This window comes from Micrasema longulum, unplaced genomic scaffold, assembly GCF_059751315.1.
Source record: "Micrasema longulum isolate JH-2025_06_02 unplaced genomic scaffold, ASM5975131v1 h1tg000130l, whole genome shotgun sequence".
Taxonomy (NCBI): domain Eukaryota; kingdom Metazoa; phylum Arthropoda; class Insecta; order Trichoptera; family Brachycentridae; genus Micrasema; species Micrasema longulum.
In genome coordinates, this window is record NW_028277336.1 from 192,691 (window position 1) to 214,472 (window position 21,782).

General features: G+C 31.4%; 1 protein-coding gene across 3 annotated transcripts in view; it reads left to right on the plus strand.

The window, feature by feature from the left end:
- Window positions 1–13,336, plus strand: part of Myb (proto-oncogene like protein Myb) — a 59,239-nt gene extending 45,903 nt beyond the window's left edge. For 2 of the 3 annotated variants that reach the window (XM_088241480.1, XM_088241492.1), the window contains exons 12-15: window positions 245–412; window positions 638–811; window positions 8,714–8,809; window positions 13,079–13,336. In XM_088241480.1, the coding sequence (XP_088097606.1) occupies window positions 245–412; window positions 638–811; window positions 8,714–8,809; window positions 13,079–13,198 (558 nt within the window). In that variant the 3' untranslated portion in view covers window positions 13,199–13,336. The remainder of the gene's footprint in view (window positions 1–244; window positions 413–637; window positions 812–8,713; window positions 8,810–13,078) is intronic. The other variant, XM_088241487.1, reaches the window with a different exon arrangement.
- The last annotated feature ends 8,446 nt before the right edge of the window (window positions 13,337–21,782 follow it).

Below are 21,782 nucleotides of genomic sequence, written 5' to 3' on the forward strand. Positions count from 1 at the left end.
ACTACATTTAAGTAAATTCAAATTCAAGATTTTTCAGTTACCCACTAAAACCCATCTCCGTATCCTTCCTCCATGAATGCTACAAATAGACAAGACACGATTCATTCAAATAATATTATGATGAATACTCTAGTAACAGTAACTTATTTTTTAATTTAAGTAACCTACACTTGTACCCGAGTAATTTATATTTCAATTTAAATAACCTACACTTTGACTTAAGTATTGTTGAATTTTATTCCAGATGCTGTATGACTCGGGAATATCGGGCTCCCTGAAGAGGCCGCAACAGGGTAAGGAGAATGAGGTTCCTCACAAAAGGGCTCGCAAGGCCCTCCTACCCGCCTGGAGCACCAGTACCCCGCAACAGCCCGCTCACAAAGTGCCTGATATGTTCATCATCGAGACGCCGGTAAGTTACCCAACCGACGAGGTTCATTCAGTATTTTCATATCAACCCATACCTGATGGTGCATAGAGTACTGAATTGATAAATAAATGCAGTGTGGGCCAATGGTGGCTATTTATAGTGTAAAAAATCATGACTCAGAAAATATAGGAATACGTATGTACGAAGAAGTCAGACCGCACATCCCTCTTAATACATTTGTTTAATCTCTTTTTTCCGTTATTTCAGAGCAAATCTCTCGCTGATACCTCGGGAATGTTCTCCCCTCCGTCCATCATCAAGGACACCCTGATCGGCGACGAGTCCACCAGCCTACGGAGCATCTTCAGCTTGGACAACACTCCCGGCGTCGACTCTTCCATGGAGGAGCAGAGCTCCCTGCTCGCGGCTAACTCTAACAAGGTACAACACGTGGAACTATCCTGTCTCCATCGTCCCCCGCCACCACCCCACCCCCTCTACCGACAAACCCACAAATCAAATAATATATTCTATACTAACAGCTTGGACTTAGAGCCTAACAAAGTAGACGACAAACAGAGCCTTCAGTACAGGACGAACGATGATTCGGGCATCGAAAACGATTCGTACTACGGCGAATATCCCTCCGCCGGTTTGAGCTTCTCGCGGCTTAACGCCGAGCGATACAAAGCCATCTCGACGGGCGCGTTCGACGATTTCAAAGAAACTAACAAGTTGCGAAACATCACGAACATCCCACACGCTAAATTTCCAAATAGTACCCTAGCTCCGCGCCAAACTTTGGCCACCGCGGTCGCGAACCATATTTACAAAGTCACGAATCAAAAGGCCTGCCATCTGGCCATCGACAATATTCTCTCCCAAAAGATGATGCAGAACAAGATCGGGAACACTGGCGAGGATAGCGAAAATGAAATCTGGGTCGATGGTAATTTACGGCGGCCGAATAGACGGAGTCAGGAAGATAATGACAACCAAAATAACAACGGGTTCTGGGGTAACTACACGTCCATTTGAACCAGTATTAGCTGTTAACATAAGTATTTAAAGTTATGATGCGAACCCAGTATTGCTAGTGACTGTTTTGCACGTTTGCTGCAGACGATGCGTCTATAGGCATAGAGAATTTGCTTGTATTTTGTTTTTTGAAGTTTGCAATATGTGTATTTATTCAGTTGACACAAGTCGGAGGCCCAATTACAGTGGTGAACAACAGTACAGAGCACCTAGCTTGAGAAGAGTCACATTTTTTTGTGTTCTCACCGGGAATCGAACTCGGAACCTTCCTTGGCTGAGTCGAGCGTCTTAGCCATTGCACCATGCAGGTCTCCTTATTATGTTTCAAATGGACACAACTGCATTGACGTATATTAAATAGGCACGCTTAGATACCATATCGTTTGCATCTCATATTTAGAAAATATATCATAGCTCTCAACAATGGGGAAGTTTAGTGGTTTTTTTTGGAAGTTCATCGATTGGTGGGTTGGCTTCCCAGAAACTGGAAATCTATCTCAACACTCTCACATTGGTTGATTTAGAATAACTTGTGACATCATTTAAAGTACATAGTTCATTTTTATATAAATTTTCACACATTTTAGAGAAACTTGCCCTTGCAATGGAAATGCTCTAAGTTTTACCGCATGTGAGAAAATATTTTTTTATCAAATTTCCCGTAACACTGAACTTCGTCATTTAATAAACAGATATAGGAAATCACAATATGCTTGCAAACATATGTGTGAGAAACACATATAAGTACATATTTCCTTAGTTCATTCTTTGCGCAGCTCATTGCCATAGCCTGGACACTGGCTGTCAGTGTTATTATTTATGTGCTTACCCACAAATTAAAATGCTATTGACTTTGAGGTCCTTCGTGTCTATTTAATTATTATAATATGTCATTGCAAAACTATCTAATAATTTTCTTGTTAATTAATTAAATGCTATTCCATTTTTTGTTTCTTTTCTGTTTGAAAATAACATCCAACGGGACATAATAAACAAGCTGTTGAAGAAATTCAGTTTTTAGATTTTCGCTCGCAGTAAACGTGTTAAATACAATATCTTAATGACTAGTCAAGCAAAACAATTACGTATAAGTGAAAAGATCCGAACCAGCTCCTTATTTTGTGAATAGTATACTATTGTGCACGACGCACTTGTGACTTTGACTTTTTTTACTGTACATATTAATTTATACGCTCGAGAAAATTAGTGATTAGCCTCGCATAGTACAAATACGTAAGCCATCTTATAAGATTAAATTTTTGTAAAATTCGATCAAAGGACCTGAGTTTTTTAAAATTACGATTTGATTTGTAATTAATGTTTTACTAACTTGTATATAATATCGACAAAGATGCGCCTTTAATTTGATAAATTAATATTGTAAACTATAAATATGCCATTGTGTTGCGTAGTATACGGTGTCAATTAAAATCGACTTAATTTGATGACATCATTTTTATCTCCTGAATTTTCAATGCTTTTTTAAATAATATTTATATAGGAACTTGTGTATCCGGGAAGTACGTTTACTAGGGACGGAACGACTGAGAAAGATATTGAATGGAGGGTGTATGCCGGGAACAGAGTGAACGGTGCGCTTAAATTAAACATGAAAAATAAATGTTTGTCGCAGGAGGCAAAATTAACAGTTCACAATCGAGTCCCGGTGCCGCCCTTAATGTATGGGGTGAAGTGTAGATTTGAAAAACCAAAAATGAAAGTAGGCTGAGCGCTGTCAAAGTGCAATTTTTCAGGCAAATGTGTTGTAAAACAAAGTACGATAGGCCCACAAATGTTGAGATCCGTACATATGAAAGGCTAAGAGAATTGTCATCAAAATCAAGAAAGGAGTTCTGCGTTGGTTTGGACATGTAGAGTGAATGGTCAGCGAAAGAATGGCTAAAAAGATTTACAATGTGAATGTTGATGGATGCAAAAATCGAGGAAGACCTAGAAGGAAACGGCTTACTCGTTTGTTTGTTAGTGTTAATAATATTAATTTATTTCGAATGATATTTTCTTTGTAGTGAGAATAGAGTTGGATTATTCGCGTACTATGAATAGACTACATTATTTAGGAAATGTTTTGAACAAAATATGTATTAATGAATTTGAGAATAATTTTATCTTTGTTTTAGTTATCTGTACGGAATATTTTTGCGTATTTTAAGTTCTTTGATAATATAAAGTATTTTATTAAGTTGTTTTCGATTCTTGTTTCGTTGATTATAAAATATAATTCTAATAATAGGCATTTTTTAGATTTTACTCTAACCACATTCAGTACCTTCATTCTGCGCACTGAACATTAGTCATTTAATGCACCAAATACAGTTCTCGCTCTTTTCTATTCTAACTTTAGGTTATTCTGTAAAATAATAACAAATCTGTACATTATGTCAAGTAAACCCATAATCCACGCTTAACTCTAATAATAATATATTTACTTTAACTTAAATATAATATATAATAAATAACAATAAACATAGTTGGTAAACTTTAAAACCAAAGATCAACTAATGAATTTAATTAATTAATAGACTAAATAAGAATCCTGTGTCGTGTTATCTAATTTATTGAAGGACAATTAACATACATTCTATAAAATATTTACAATTCTATCAGTGTTTAATTATCAGTTAATTAAATTAAATTTTAAAGGTATGTACTTAATATAAATTTAATGTCGTTATAGTTTTTGGATAAATTTTCTGTGCTTAAAATTTAATTAAGAAAATGTGGAAATTTCCATTCTAATGTAAGCATTTGACTTATATTTGTTTTCGATAATATTGTATTTTGTTTGATTTCCCAACAATGAATTCACACTTTAAGTTATTTAATTATATGTATATAAATTGCATGCGCGAAATCGGGTGTAAGAAAATGCTGAAATAATTCCTATTTGTCTTCTCTCAGTAACTCCCGTTTTAAAAAAAATACGTGTCAAAAACGCCATTGGGTTTAATTTTATAAACCTTAGTCCTTTTTTAATATGTCTTCTTAAATTTTATTTTTGATAAAAAAGACGTACTAGAAATTTAGATACTTCTTTCTTTGAACTCTATTTATTTTACACTCACTGTTTAAGTTTAAATTCTTGCAAAAGGATAGAAAAAAATATGGATCAAAAAAAAAACAAAGAAAATTTATTTACCAAGGATTTGTTTAAAACAAAATACTTTAAATAATAATTTTAAGACTGTCTAATTTTTTTTCTTTGTGGTATTTTCTAAAACAAAATCCAGATTTCTGTTAGTATGTTTCCGGCCACCACATACTGCGCAGTCCTTGGATCCACTTTTCTCTTACTTGAATAAAAAGTGTGACTTTCCAACTTATTTCGTCGTTCGTTTCGCGACGGCTCGGCTATTCTTCAAACATTGAATGACAGTTGTAAAATTTTTATTTATTTTCTTCCATATTCTTAAATTGAAATCTTTGAAAGTATGTTTTTCTTTGTTTATGAGAAAGCTTATTATTTTCTCATTATCATTATTCTATGTCAGTTTCATTTTATGTCAAAAAATAAGAAAGTTACGGCGTTTTTTCGTTACAATTTGCTCGGTTTGCCAATGGACTTCTAACAGTTAATAGGAAATTTTCTGAATGAGAATGACATAAGATTCTAAGACCAATTAGCTAGCTCGGCTTATGTATTTAAAATTAAATAAATATAAACAATGGAATTATACTACGGTTACATTTCAAATGGCATTTGGCTCAGTTTTAATCAAATTTATACAATATTACCTTTGTAAATAAAAAAGATACAAAAAAATATATTTGATTTATCTCTGCGGCATTTCCCTCCTAACTGTGCGTTTACAACAACAGTATCGTAAATCAAAGATAAAGAAAATTTGAAATGGTCGTAACTGTACTATCAAAATATGTTTGTAAATACACGCAGAAATATCAGAACATCAGTAGTTGAAATATTAATCGGTTTACGAGTTATAATATCCCGTTATTACTTTAAACCGACCAAAAATCATGCTTTGTATTAATATTATTATTTATTATTATTTATAGTTTTATGCTCCTACACTTGCAGGCGTTGTTGACTGGATTGTGGAAACGTTAGCGTTCCTATAAGTACTCGGCCAACTATCGAGAATATATTATTTGATCCTAACTCCTTGGCACCTATACCAATATTGACAGACAGATTCCCGTGTTGACATCTCTCGAGTGTTTTCATTACTGTTTTGTGTTACACAATTTGTGCATTTGATAATATATATTATTTATTGAGATTTTTATAATTTAATTTATTTTCTAACCTAAGTGTTTTCCATTTTACTTTCAATTATTTATCGTTTGATTCTGTTACGGACCTAAACTCCATTTCAATTTGAATTGTATAGATATGATATACTCCTGATTTGCGATAGAAAGACTTAGAATTATTTTCATTTATGTCTTCTGTCAATATTGTGTTTTCCGCTAAAACCCACCCAAAATGTTCCCATTTATGATTTAAATAAATTTATTTCTCTAAATTCTTTTTTGTTGTTTTTTGTTTTTGATTTTTGTTGATATTTAACACAACTCCTGTCCCTTGTTTGGTTTCATTAACTCTGGGTATTTTTTATGTTTTTTGTTGCTTTTTTTATTTGTTCGAAATCGCTTTTAATATTTTGTGCATTTGTAACCTTCCTGTTGTTAAAAAATAATTCACAAAACGTTTTAATATGTAATGGAAATTGTTGAAGATAACATTATTGACAGTGAATAACCTGGCCTGTATGTTTAAATATTTTTTTAATGATTTTATATTTAAAATCTACTTAGTATTAATAAAAACTCTGTTTTAAATGAATAGTCTAAAAAATTTAAGAAATAGATAAATTTATTATTCTTAATTGTCTATCTATAAACTATCCTAGGTTAACAGACCAAACTTTCCAAAGAATATAACTTCACCTTACCGCTGTATAATATTATGCCTGTATCATAAATAACTGTTGAAGAAGTTTCTCCTCATTTGAAATTTTTGTGTTCCGGTTTCCAAAACACCACCTACATAATCTATATTCACTCCTAGTTTAAATCCAAAGAAAACAGTTGTGAAGATTGTAAACAAACTCCGAAAAAACAAATAAAGCATGTAAAAAACAAATGAACATGTTAAACAATGATAGAGGTATTTAATAAAAATATCCAATCTTGCTTATTTATTGGTGAGTATTTGGTCTTTATTTTATTTGTATTTCAAAATTGTTTATACTTGTATCAATTTCAAATCAAGAAGCACTTTGGGTTACTTATTTAAAATAGCAAAATGAGTGAAGTTTTCTTCTACTTGCACTGAGAATATTATTTCATATGCACATTCATTTATTATCAATGAACATCTTTTTATTCCTTTGCTTTAAAATAAATATTATTTTATCTTATCATCGGCCTAACTTGTAAAACTCAAGTCAAGTCCCAAATTCACTCTTGTTCAGTGGAGAGTAAAAACACTTTTTATTTCAGTAGTATAATAACAGTAATGAAGCGTTTTTTTAATACTTAAAAAAAATATTCCAACACTGTATGAATCTCAGATTGATAATGCGCTACATCTGTAGAGATGCCATTTTGCTATATTGCATAGAACAAAAGTGTTGCAAATTTTTTGTTTAACAACAGACGTATAACGGATGATTTTGTCGCTGCGCTTGCAATTCTCGACCTGAGCACCTATGGCATACTGTTTTGCTGTAAATTATAGCTAACTTTGTGATTGATAATTCTAGAATGGTTTTTGTCCAAGTGGGTGACTATAATGGTAGCGCTTTATTGCTCTGAGGTTTGACTGAAGATTAAGATTATTTAAATTCCCAACAGAAAACACCAACATATAATTTGTGGACTTATGAGTTTTACAAGTTAGGGTGACGATATTGTTATGGAGAATACGAGTGTTTGTACATAATCTGTTTTGCAAATTATCTAATATATAACTGTGCTTGTAGTCAACATTGGTGAGGTTACGCAACATATTTTCAAAGCTCTGTAGACATTTTGGCACAATCTTCTCTAAACAAGGTCTTTCCTAGAAATAAGCTAAAAGTTATGAGGTTATGATAAAATAACAATCATTATTTCTGGTGCTAATCTGGAACACTATGCAGTAAAAAAGCACAAAATGTTAGCTGTTCCGGAGCATAATGCTCTGGCCAAAAGTACCCGGCCAGCACCATGCGAAGGAACTGATAAAGGGGTACTCGCAAAGGTTTGCTTTTGACCTAATTTAGCTCAGCCAAAATCAAGTGAGGATTATCACTAGAGCCCGCACAGGGGTGGTATTCCAAACGCTAAATCACAAGAAAAACTGTTATCTCGTGCCTCGAGAGCGGTTCAGAACAGCACCTCAGGGCACTGCAGATTGAACAAATGCCTTGCTAGAATGAACCTTTCCGAAACTTCTAGATGCAGAAAATAACTACACATTCTATGTGAATGTGATTCTTTACATCATAAAAGAAGCCGCATCCTCGGGGGACCGCTTGTTAAACCTGAGGATGTTAAAGAGCTGGCGCCCTCCTTAAAAGCCCGATACCTTACGGATATGGGCTTGAAAGGGGATATTTAGTAGCCAGGCTCTTTAAAGACCTGGGCTTGGAGGGCGAGAACTTTTTGCAGTGACGTCAGGAGCTTGTATAGCTCTGACACGCACCTTTAAGAATAATAATATTAGCTATTCCACCCAGAGAAGCGGGGATTCCCAATTTTAGGTTGTATTTTTGTCATAGCTATAAGAAAAGATACATAATGGATTTAGAGAAATGACATTGTGTATAATATTCACAATAAGCTGCTACTAAATGGAGCAGAATACTTTAGAAAGAGGAAAAAACTGAGAAAGTTTAAATAATTCACAATATTTCCATAAGAGTATTGTGAATTGCTCGATTTCTCCACTGACCTTCCCTTATTGGTAAAAATTCTGGAATTTACTGAGAAATTAAAATAATAAGTAGGTATGTTCAGTCTTGCTTACATAATTATTGTAGAATTTGGTCTCAGGAAAAGGCATTAACTGCTTCATAAAACCCCACTGAAATTAAAAACTGCGCAAGATACTAATGTAGAAATTAAACAGAAATAAACCTTTATTTGATAAAAGGATGCCACAGCAATTGAGTATTTAAGAGATAAAATGATGCCTACAATTTATAATTACGCATTCCTGAATTGTTAAGTGTTTCCCACCAACGTTGGCTACGGGTACGAGCCTCCCTCCCTCCGGTGAGAGCTTGCGTCGGTTTGTGTGACAGCTTAACATAGCAATGTGTTGGTGTTGTTCCTTAGTGGCGTCGCAAGACTTCCAGTTGTTCGAGCCCGTACCAGAAATCCTCGGCTGTCAGATCCATTCAATTTGATGGCCACAAAGAAAGAAAGCCAACGGTAAGTAAATCAACAGCGAGAATACTGACGCTGACGAGTTCACTTCCAAACCCCTCCATAATGGATTTGAAACTAAATACATAAATCACAAATAACATTTATAAATATAATCTTAATCAAAATGTTTCATTATTTAACTTTTGTGTGGCGTCATGTCACACGAATCTTCAAGAAATATCTCTCTTATTTAAAAAAAAAAAAAAAGACGTATTTGGCCGTGAAAGACCTAAATTATTTTTATAGCCATTTCTTATACTTTATTTTTATAAATTGTGGAAAATAGATTAGAAAATAATTTACTAATAACTAGATTTCTCTGTTATTTTGATCATCTATTTATTCAACCTATTGTCCAGATTAGGCATCTCTAAAAATTGTGGTTAGTTTTAATTAATTTTAAAATATACAGTAGAACTCTGTTTACCCAAATTTCAGTCATCTGGATCGCCAAATATCCAGATCGTTGTCAGGAAATAAAAAATAAAAGATATGTTATAATAACAAATAGTTTCTCCGTCAAAGCAATTAACTTTGCTGGACATGTTTAAGAAGTTTTTAATGTGATTCCAATTCGCCTTATTATTTCAAAAGCAGTAAAAAAGTAATCTTTGAGTAAATTTTATATTTTCTTTTTTAAAAAACGCCTTTAAAAAAATGGTTGATTTAATTATCTGGATTTCTGCATATTCGAATAACATATGGCATTTATTAATCCGATAATTAGAGTTTTACTGTAATCCATACTGGTTCAGTCATTTTTCATATATAATGGTTCAGTCATTTCTAAGACTAGAATAAATGTTGCAAACTTAAAATAAGAAATTTGCAGACTATTTTTTTTTATTATTAAATATTTTCATATACACCAATTCATATTCCATCCGAATTTGTCATCTAACAAGAAAATATCACAGAGAACCATCTTACAATTACTGTTTCATATATGGGGATATGTATATGTCTTATTATTAGATTAGATTTTCACAAAAGTAGGGCCATACAGGGCGTTCTTTAAACCCTGTCACATCCGAAACCACGATGATCAGTATGGGCAAGAAGACATATTGGCATATTGAAAAAATATTTAGAATGAAGAAATTTTTTTAAAATAAAATATCAAAAAGAACAAATGGTTGCTTACTTCTGCAGGGGGGCGCGGCTGCGTGGTTAAGGGTGTGTCAGACTCCCCCCTCTTCGTTTCTCTCCTGCAGAAGTTAGCAACCATTTGTTTTTTTTAAATATTTTATTTTTTAAATTTTATTCATTCTTAAAATGTATTTTAATATGCCAATGTGTCTTCTTGCTCATACTGATCATCGTGGTTTTGAATATGAAAGGGTTTAAAGAACACCCTGTATAAATCATTCTTAGTAATAATATTGTTAAAAGGTAAATAATAATTGAAGAATAGTAAAGTTGGTATGGTAATGGCGATAGCTATGTTTGTCTATGACTGGTATAATTTTTGTGGTTATCCGAAACTTTAAAATATATTTTTTATGCCTTTATACATGTAGCGGCCTCCGTGGTGTAGTTCTTAAAACACTTGACTCACACACGGAAGGTTATGGGTTCGATTCCTAGTGAGAACACAAAAATTTAATGGGATTTTTCTCAAACCTCGGAGTACTGTGTTGTAATTCACCACTTTAATTGGGCCTCAAGGTATGAAATGTAAACGTAAATGTATTTTTTATGCATGTTAAAAATAAGACATTTGAAGATTAAAATGGCTTAGAAATGGAAACAATATACATATTAGCATATTACAACAGAGATGGAGAAGGGAATATGGAGAGAAATATGAAACGAGGATGAAAGTAGGCTAAATGCTGTCAAAGTGCGATCGTTAAGGCATCGGGTAAAATTGTGTACACAAATGTCAAGATCTGTGCATTGTGTAAGGCTGAAACTAGCATTATCGACAATATCAAGAAAGGAGTGTTGCTTTGATTTGGGGATGAGAGCGAAGGGAGAGTGAAAAAACAGTTAACAGGATTTATGATGCAAATGTAATGCGGATGCAGAAAACGAGGAAGACCGAAAAAGATATGGCATGACCAAATTCAACAAGCATTTGAAGATGGGCTTGTCAAAAGTCGTAATAGTCGGCACCTGTCCATGAGAAGATGTATGAATGTAGAGAAAGACATATTAAAGTGACATTCTATCCTCTGCCCATCCCTATGGGAAGCTGCGTAATGGTTTGTTTGTTATTTTTTTTGGAATATGGAAGTCTAGGCAGTGGGCATTTACAGGCATTGTTGATTAAAACAATATATACTTACCAATATATTTGTTTCGTTGAAGCATTACTTTTTGACCACATGTGTAAAAAAAGGCTTTCTTTGTTATCTTTTGAAATATATTCTTATGATACAAATATCTAAGATAACAAAACTTTGTGTTTTATCGTGTTGTTTTATAATTTAATTTGTGTTTTATGTTGCTATTTATTGTCATTTATTTTGCTTTTGTTCACATTTTTGCACCCTTTCTTTTCCCGCGTAGAGCACATCTTTTGCACATAAATGTTTATATAAATCTATGGCAATATATATATATATTTATTATTGGCAATTCATCCCATGAAGGATGATTTCTGCCATCCACGCAAATGATTTTATGTAGATCGGGATTTTTAATGGACAATTAACATTATGTACAAAAAGATAAACAAATAAATAAAAAATTGAATAGCAGCCTCCTAAATGTTCACACCATTCTCCTCAGAAATTTTCCTATGTGATGAATCACTTCAGGGGTAAGTGAGGATAGGAAAAAAGCTATATTTATTGGAAACTGGGAATATATTTGATGCAGTAGAAAAGAGATTTTATATATGTAGCTTATAAATTCTAGTAAAAAATGTGCATTCGTTAGTAATGTTGTACTTTATAGTTAAAACTTTTGTATTCAGTAATTATTGGATACAAAGACAAATTAATCAAATCATAAAACAATACAACTTGCATTACTTGACCCCTATGACTGAATTGTATGAAAATACACTCCAGTTTGACATAAAATAGTAGATGAAAATTGGGATGGTAAATATTATACACAAAATTGCATCGGGAAACATACAAGAGGATGACAAATCAGTTACCAAAACTGCTGACATACACAAATATAAACAGACAGCAATAACGCTACCCCATTCAAATATCAAGGCCAAATCCAGGACAGTCAAAAATACTATGACTTTGACACTACAGTGATTTATATTAGAGACAAATTAAAAATCAACATTAATAAGCACATTATGACTATACCCACCAGATGAGACAGACACAGTTATAATATGTTTATGTAACGGATTTTAAAATCATATTTTTTTTTTTTAAATGGGAGTATAATAAGTAAAGGAGCATTTCAAAATTCAGCTGACAATATTATGTTTGTAACTGTAAGAAACCTAATAAAATTAAAAAATCATCATTTTCTCAACTCAACAATTTTTAAGATGTCCTTCTGTTGCATTAATTTAGTGTGAAAATATTTTTAGTAATAAACTTAAAACATTTGAAGGGTACACAACTAAAACGGTCTCATTCTGTTTTTTTTTTTTTCAATTTATGAGATATTAATGCCATTTTTTTATCCTGAATGAGTCCGATAGAATGGAATATTTAAAACTTACAAAACGTGGCTCCTAGCCTTATGAATTGTAGGAAATAAATATTGGGTCACAGCTGGCAAAAAAATGAGAAAAAAGTCATAATACGACAATTGCTGCAAAAAGCTTGTTTTTGTCTGTTCAAGAAAGGAGTTTTTATTATAAATTTGAAATATATGTTTCTGTTTGTTTTTACTTTTTTGTTGTAAAGATGTATTTTACGTTAATTGAAAAACCTATTTATCAAATATATGATCCCAGTGTCAAAAAGGAATGTATGGTCAGCTCAATGCCTTTCAGAGGAAATTAGAATTTAGTGGAGTGCTGTAGCACGGATACTGGTATCATGTAGATGATGATGAACTGTATAATTTAGCCCGTTTATACAACACTAACTTCACTTTGTACGAAATATGCTGACGCAGGATATGATAAATATATATCAGAGAGGCAACTTTTCACATGTGACTCGCTCACAGGACGGTAGAAGCACAAACACAAATAACGTTTTTATTTTTCTTTTTGCTCTCCCGTAAAATGAATTATTTGTCGATGAGCCCGCTTTTGCAGTGTATGCTTTATTTTTTTATTTTGTTTCTGATGAAATTTCCATATGTTTATGTTAATAAATGTATTTTTATTTTTTACAGCTCGATGATAAGTGGCAAGTCGTCGCGTGTGGGAGAACCAAGGACCAAATAGAGTTGACTCACCAAGCATACCTATTTCTAAGTAAAACCGCTCTGAAGCCACGATCTTTAAACTTTTGAATTATCAAACTAAGATGTGACAAAGGCGACAAAAGATCACCCTGTGTAAAACAATGAATACGTGTTTCTCAAAAGATGCAATACTTATAATTAGGAACGTACGATTTGTGGAAACCGGTAGCGATTGCGATTATTGCATAGAAATCAATTATACAATGAGGAATTGGGTAATTGCTATAATTAGGTAACTTCAAAATCAGCATTTTTCAGCTAACCACTAAAAACACATTTTTGTGTTTGCCATGAATGCTACAAATGAACCGGTTGTGCATTCTAACCATCGTATTATTTTAATGCATCATGACTTGTCTATTTGTAGCATTCATAGAGGAGGATACAAAGATGTGTTTATAGTGGTTAACTGAAAAATGCTGATTTTGAAGTTACCTAGTTTTAGTAATTACCACATGAAATGATTCCTGGGTCTCTGGAAAATTTCTTATCTGACAAAACTGGGATGCCTTTTTTTATTTATCAATTTAAAATTTGGTTTGAACCAATGATGTATGATTACAGATAATGCATGCAGTTTTTTAGTATGGTGATGAGAGTATTTTCTTATATGCGGTTATTTGAAATGATGTTTACAGCAAATCATCCAATAATCAAAATGGCAAGTCATTTGAATCACCGACCAATTATATTAATATCAATTTTGTCTCATTCATTTTTTAAGGGTCAAAAAATATATTTTTGATTTCTGTATGCAACTGAATTGGTTATGTAAATAATATAATTACGTTTCATCGCATATAATTAATGTCTCGAAACTTAAGTTAAATTAAAAATCTTAAATTACTTTTAATTCTCTGTTTAAGGATGCCATAAAAATATAATGTTTTAGTGTGACAGTAAATGTAAATCTTAAAACTAAGTTAGAATTAAAATATTTTAAAACTGTTTTTTACAATAATATTATCTTATATTATCAATCTGGGTGTTTGAAATTATTTAATTAATTTTACATTTAACTGTTAGTGGCTGTCAAAAAAATTTTTAACATTCTTTATTTCGTCAGTGTATTTTTTAATTACATATTTTAATTTATTTTTCAAATAAGTTTGTTTTAATTTTTTTTTATCTCGTTTGGGTAGCTTTTGAAATGTTTATTTATGAGAATTATTTATCGTCCATCTTCAATAGAGTGGAAATACAGTTTAAAAAAATAATTTTTTTTATTGTAAGATCTGTATCTGTAAATACATTATTCACACACGCAACATAGCCTAATTAGTTTAAAGAAATTTTAGAATATGTACAAACTACGTATGTTCTAGTTTTAGGGAAATAAATATTACTAGGAAATATTTATACTGAGTACCTTTTAGATGTAGAGAAATTGTTTTTCTGGTATTAATTTAAGGTGTCTTCTTCATTTGTTTTATATGTATTTTATGTGTGATATTATTCTTTGCACTTTTGCAATTATTTTGAGACTAACAGATTCATTATTTTCTGCGTGCAATTTGTTAGTTAGTCAATCAATTAGATGTTTTTCATTGCCATCTTCATAGTGATTTAATAACTTATTATGTGACGTAGAATTCAATTATAATTATTGTATTTATCTTATTCACCCACATTATCCTGTTTCCTGATCAATCCGACAAATCTTCAAACCATTTTAAAAAATGGTGAGTAAATCTTTGTGTTTTGACATTAAAGATATTCAAATTTGTAATAATATCACATGCCTCTGTCCACACCCGATGGTGCATAGGGCACTGGATTGTACACTCGATGCGGTGTATATTGATCATCTGTCACATGAAGGTAAAGTGATCAGCCTTGCGCTTCAGGCGCCAACTGCTGCATAACGAGGCGGTCATATCTCCACTTGATTTCCTTATTCGGGATTTTTACCTGAGCGTAGCCATTAAGTCGAAAGCACTCGTCCAGGATTCTGGTTTTATTTCACACACAGAAATGTATTCTTAATTTGCCCTGATACAGTATTATAACATCGTGAGATAATTAACTATGTTACTTCAAAATCAGCATTTTTGAGTTATCCACTAAAAACTCATGTTTGTATCTTCCTTCGTGAATACTACAAATTGGCAGGTCGTGATTCATTAAAATCATATTGTTATGATTTGAATGCAAGTGTCTATTTGTAGCATTCATAGAGTAGGATAAAAAATGTGTTTTTAGGGGGTTACTCACAATTACTGATTTTGAAGTTACCAGGTTTACTAATTACCCCACGATATATTAGGGTCCCTTACAAATAATTTTCCTCAGTTCATTTTTGATAATCTGTATAAATTTATTCATTATATCATCAAAATGATGATTGCAATGAATATTCTAGTAACAATAATTATGATTATTTATTTTATGAATTCCAAACTCCGTATCGAGATTCTCTTGTTCTGTCAAATAATCTAAAACCCGAGTAGATTAAACAATTTATTTTAGTTTCCTGATTTTTATTTTGAAATATGTTTTATTGATTGTTATGACATTATATAATTTATTTTCTCTTTTTATACAAATGACATCAGTTATTGTAAGAATGATGAGATTTGCTATTAGTATGCAAGGTAATTTTTCTTGATGTTTTTAAAATTTTATTAAACTGATATAAATTCACAAATTCATGTTCTTAAACATGTAATTATTTTAAAAAGTGCCACACATGTGTATTAAATCCATATTTTAAACAGCATGTATTTTGTGAACACAGTGATGACCTCTTTTAATAACCCAAAGATAATAAATGCGTAACTACTGTTACATTTATAAATCTAAATTTTGTCACAGAATTTTCCATCACAACTTTTTTATTTTTTACTTAAGAATATCCCAAATGTATCTATTACATTACATTTGTGTTTTGTAACACAATATGCCTCTTTTTAAAGTATTTTTTATATCGTTGACGCTTAATTCACCAAAGTTTGTTCAATACAATTAATCACCTCATTTTTATACACAAAACAGGTATGTTTTAATTACAGCATTGTTGCGATCAATTTGAAACATGTCATTAGCTGATAATCAATTACAATAATAATTTAACCCTCCCTCCGGTGATGTGTAGCTAGTATACATCGCATTTAGTTATATACAAGTTAAAACAATGATTATTGGGCACAGAAAAAGCATTTTATCAGAAATTGGAGAGAAATCACTAATACAATAGAAAGTTTACCAATGTGTCAGATGTGGCGGCATAAGAAGTAAAAGAGTACCAAATATACAATTGAATGTATCGTCGGAATAACGTTGCAAGCAACAAAAATCGTTAAGTGATTTTTTGATGGAATAATGTTGTTTATGTGTATACCTATCTATCCTACTCTTGCACACCATAAGAAATTCTATATCCCTTTTTAATAGCATCCAAAGTACGCTGGTGAGCCAGTCTCAGTGGAAAAATGTTGCGAGAGCGGAAATGTCGTCTGGACCGTGGGTAGTCTCTGTGTCTCCGCGTATGTTAAATAATATGAATAAAGGGAAAAACTTGAAATTTATTTTGAAAACTGGAAGGATAATAAGCCGTTACTCTACCGTTCGCTATTACCTTTATCGGCTGCAAAAAAGGCAGATTTAATGTCTACATCGCAATACTTACCCGAAATACACTGAAGTTTTTATGAAAACCTATCGGCTCAGTAAATGTATGGAATACCGTAGAAAAACATTGCAACGTTATTCCAATTTTTTTTGTTTTATGTCGATTATTTCCTTAATCAAACCAGTTTTTTTTATTTTATTTTTTACATGTAGACTTGTTTGTTTTCAATTAATATCAAATTGTAATAAATCGTTTATGTCATCTAATAAAAAAAATTAAAAAAACATTATCTATTGTTCCTGAAAAATCTTGTTTTTGTTGTTTGCAACATTTTTCGGGCGATACATTCAATTATCTCACACTCTTTACGTCTCACTTTCGATACTACAGGTATTTGCGGGCGAGAAACAATTTCACGCGTCGCGCAGACCAGTAGCTAGTATCCCTGTAGCTCTCGGGGTTTCGTTAGGGGTGGTCCTCTTTCTCGCGCTACGACCGTCTGCCAATGGTTTTTTTCATGTGTTTATCTATTAGATTTTAAATATGACCATTTTTCACTTCAACTGTAAATGATCGACGCAATTGCCTACGAATATATAATTTTTCTGATTTCAAATCTCTCATTTTTGCATGTGTATTGACTACGCAGCACTGGAACGCGAGAATGTTTTTGGCGCAGTAAGGGAAGGGTTGATAAAAACAGCAGCGCACATTTGCACATAATTTTGATGAATAAAATGTAAATTTTGTCAAATTGCATTTTTTGTATCGAATATAAAACTCTTTACAGATTTGAAAGTACAAATTAATGTTTTGATACTATGATATAATGGTTAGTCCTAAATATAATTAGGTAAATTGTAGTCATTTTAAATATTACAATACTTTTATATATTCGAAATATATAATCAAACTAAGGGTTTTATCAAAAGAGGTGTTTAAAACTAATCCCAACATTTTCTTAAACATGTCTCTAAATAGTTAAAATTACATTCATCATTTTGTGTAACTAAATATATCAATCAGAACAAAGTGGATTCTGTGTTAACATTTAAAAAAAATCTTATTTCATTTAAAAAATTAATTGTAGAGGAAGCTATGTTTGATTTTATACACCTCGAGTAATCTAAATGTATTTATATGTTTGTTTTAATGTTACATAAAATATAACTAATGTTATTCTCTAACACATTTGATAATCTTGCTACTAATAAATTTATTTACTTTTTGATGTATTAGAATTTGTAATGTTTTGTGTATTTGTGGAGTTTGCAATAGCTTGTAGTTGGACAATAAAGAGAAATTGAAATGAACACGTGTTTTAATACCTAATTATTCTGTTAATAAAATTTGTCGCCTTAATTTGAATACAACATAAGAAACTTTTTTCTATATTCAGCATTATGATTGTTATCTGAATGAAGAAATTGTTGACAAATAAGAGATCAAACACATTTTTCAAAGATGTGTATTCCTTTGAATACAGCGTGAGTCAGGAGGTGGTCAGTACAGTCGTTTACATTTTTAAAAATGTATTTTTTGATACAAATATACATATTACAAAAAAATAATAACGTATCCTTAACTCTATTTTTTTGGAAAAAAACACTTAAAAATCCGGTTTATCTTAAAAACAAAATATTTGGTAAAAAAAAACAACCACTTCATTCAAAATTATCGATTTATGAAGCTTTAATTGTCTGATGTAAAGTTGTCATTTAGCGACTTACGTTTTATTCAAATTAAGGTGACTATGAGGAAGTATAGCGGTTTTTAAATTTTTTTTAAAATTTTTAATAGACTATTAAACTAAGCCAAACAATTTTTTTTTCAATTTTTATGTATCTTATTATCAGCGCTACGACTTTTTAAAGTTTTGTGTTTCTGAAACAACTCCGCGTGTGACATCAGAGGTTCTCTTCCGCTTATTCTCGATCACTTCTACCTATTGGTTTACTAAGCAAACCGGAAATCTTCCATAACTTTCTTATCATTTATTTATTTATTCATATTTTTTCCATTATAAACTATAATTAATAATAAAAATAATGTGACCTCACTGGGGTTACCCATGCTGAGGACACTTAACAATTTACTTTTTTAAAATGATTTTACACTTGAGAATAAACAAAGAAGACTTAATAAACAGAGATAATTAACAAAATGTTCAGACAGTTTTAAACACTACGTATTTATGTTTATAATTCATTTATGTACATCTATATTATTTATATTACAAAACGCACAATGAAAGAACAAAAACATAACATAAGCTATACATTTGTGGAGCAGTTGATTGATTGATTCATATGAACCTAACATCACTATGTTCAAAGTAGTTAGTTTTTATCAAAACATTTTTATTATTGTTTTCGTAGATTTTCAGGAAATTTCGCCTATTTTTACCCCACTAAAAAAAAACATTTATTGTATCCAATTTCCTGTAGGCCCGTAGGGCAGTTCATCATTTTTGTTAGTCATATTCAAAATTGATTGGCTCTACTGAATTGAGGGCGAACTAATGTTGTGCATTTTGGTTTTACTCTACATTTTTGGCTGTGACAATTTTTAAAGGCATATGAATTTTTCTAAGCCGAGACATAATACAGAGGTATGATAATAATTTAAAAACATGCTACTTAAATAGGTATTCGTGAATGAGATGTACTGATTTTACTTTTTAAAGATTATTTTGTCAAAGCAGTTTTATAAGGATCATTGGCTGGTTTAAAAAGCCACTTTACATACTGTGTAACATTCACTATTCTGCCTATGCTTTGACATGAGCCCTGTTAATGCCTAGACTTTTAAATACCACTAGGTAAAATTCAGTCCTTGTCTTAAAAATTTTGGACCAGCTCAAAACATTGTTGATTATATAACTTATCAAAAAATAAAATGAATTTCGACTCAGAAATTATTGAGCCCTGTATTAACAAAATTGGCAAACACAAAATTTAAGAACATGTCCCAATTTTGATCCCATTTTCAAAAATTGGAAAGATGGCCGCCATTTTGTTTTTAAGACTGGAATCTAAGTCGAATTCTGTCCATTTTCAGATTTGATTTTTCATTCATTTTGTTATTCAGATTCAAAGTGCGTGAATTGTGGCGGTTTCATGTCGGATGTTTTCTTGCGGGGTCTGTTTTGTTTGAGGACATTTTAGATTTGAGATCTGTCAACGAGGTGGCCAGAGTATGTTATGTACTTGCTTGTTAGCTTCTTTCTAGCGGTGATTTTCACAAAAATGGCACTATATAAATTATCCAAATATATAATATATTTGCAGAATTTATAATTATTTATAGGCCGAATGGTGAATGAGAAGTCATAGTAAGACCTGTAATTGTCTTTCTAAGTATTTTCATATTTAAGAACAAATAACATTAAGAACATATTACAGTTCCATTCTTCTTGAGGTGCCTTGTCAGATTCCCCGACGTTGGCGATCACTACAGCGAAAGCATCTCGGTCCTGCGCTACTCCGCAGCCAGGAAAACTGCTTATTGTATGTATTCGCCATAGTGATTCCTGGGAAAAGATGACCAGAGTGGTTTCCCGTTGCCTTCTCTGGTGGATTTTTCTGTCGGGGTTACCTTCCCGTAGCTGGTTGGTTCTGGTTTGCAGGCGCCAGAAACTCGCCTTTCATCCTCTCGTTATTTGCTGCGATCACACCGTTATGAGTGTGATCCCGGACAATTCCGGGGTTCGCGACGTGGATGCTAACGAGTAGGACTAGTCAGTAGTGTTGCCGGTGGAATGCAACTGGGCGTTTGCAGCATTTTATAGAATCACACCATCCAGCTAGATGTGACTCACTGTGACCCTACTGACAGTTTGAACCCCAAATTAAAAGTAAAATTAAATCCTAGGGTTACAAACCATTGTATTTTTTTTCAAAATTAGTCTAGATCGATTTTGTAACTTTTATACTTAGACTCAATGATTGATTTATTTATTAAACAAATTTCGAGTTTATTTTACGTAATATTTGGTCCACTAAGTATTTAAAACATGCGGTATTTATTATTTTTATTTTATTTTATTTAGGAAACATACAGTACAGTTACATAGTATTATATTTTACACAGTTAGACTTTACTCTAATGAACCAGTGAAGTTTCCATATTATAAAGTAATTATATGTAAGGTTATTAATTAAAGTACAAAAAAGAGAAGGAAAAAAAAAATAGAAGTTGTTTAAAAATGAAAATGAAAGTAAAAAAAATTAAGAAAATTTGTAAAAGTAATTCAAATTTAAGAATTAAAATAATGAATTAAAAACATGCTCAGATGTAATAATAAAATAAAATAATAATAAAAAAATTTAAAAAGGAAAAACATAAATATACACATACATATTTTAAGGGTTCAAAGAAACGATGAGAAGAATCTTTAAATAATATAATAAATTTAAGTCAATTTAAAAACATCTTCAAAATTAATGACACTTTAATAGTAAGAGCATCAAAATATTGATTTTATACACTCACAAATACAATATAAGTAATTAAAAGTAGTTTAAAAGTATAAAAACATGTCAATGCAGCACAGAAAAAAGAAAGAATATCAGGTATAGCAAGTAATATTTAAAATTTGAAAAAGCAATATAAGGAGAAGATTTTAAACAAAAAAATAATTAAAGGGATTTTAGCAGTAATACAAATTTCAGTAGAAAAATTTGATTAAGATTAACAATATTAATGTATGTAATGTGAAGTGATGTAAGAGAAGAGGGGATCAACGGGAGTTTTATTCAAAAGATTTCAATACACTATTTTTAAATAATTGTAATCCTGTATGATATATATCAATATGGTTAAAAAAGCTGTTAAAAGTAGAACACGATCTAAGATGATTTCGATTACGATGAAAGGGTAATATGCAATAACCAAGGACTTTATAAATATAAAAATGCATTATTTTAAAGGCATGGTTGAATTATACGCTAAATATGGTTGAATTTTGCGCTTAGTCCAAAATGTTGTATTATAGATGGCATTCATAGATGGCAGTCACACTTTTTTATATAAACCTTATCTATTACACACTACTTGTCT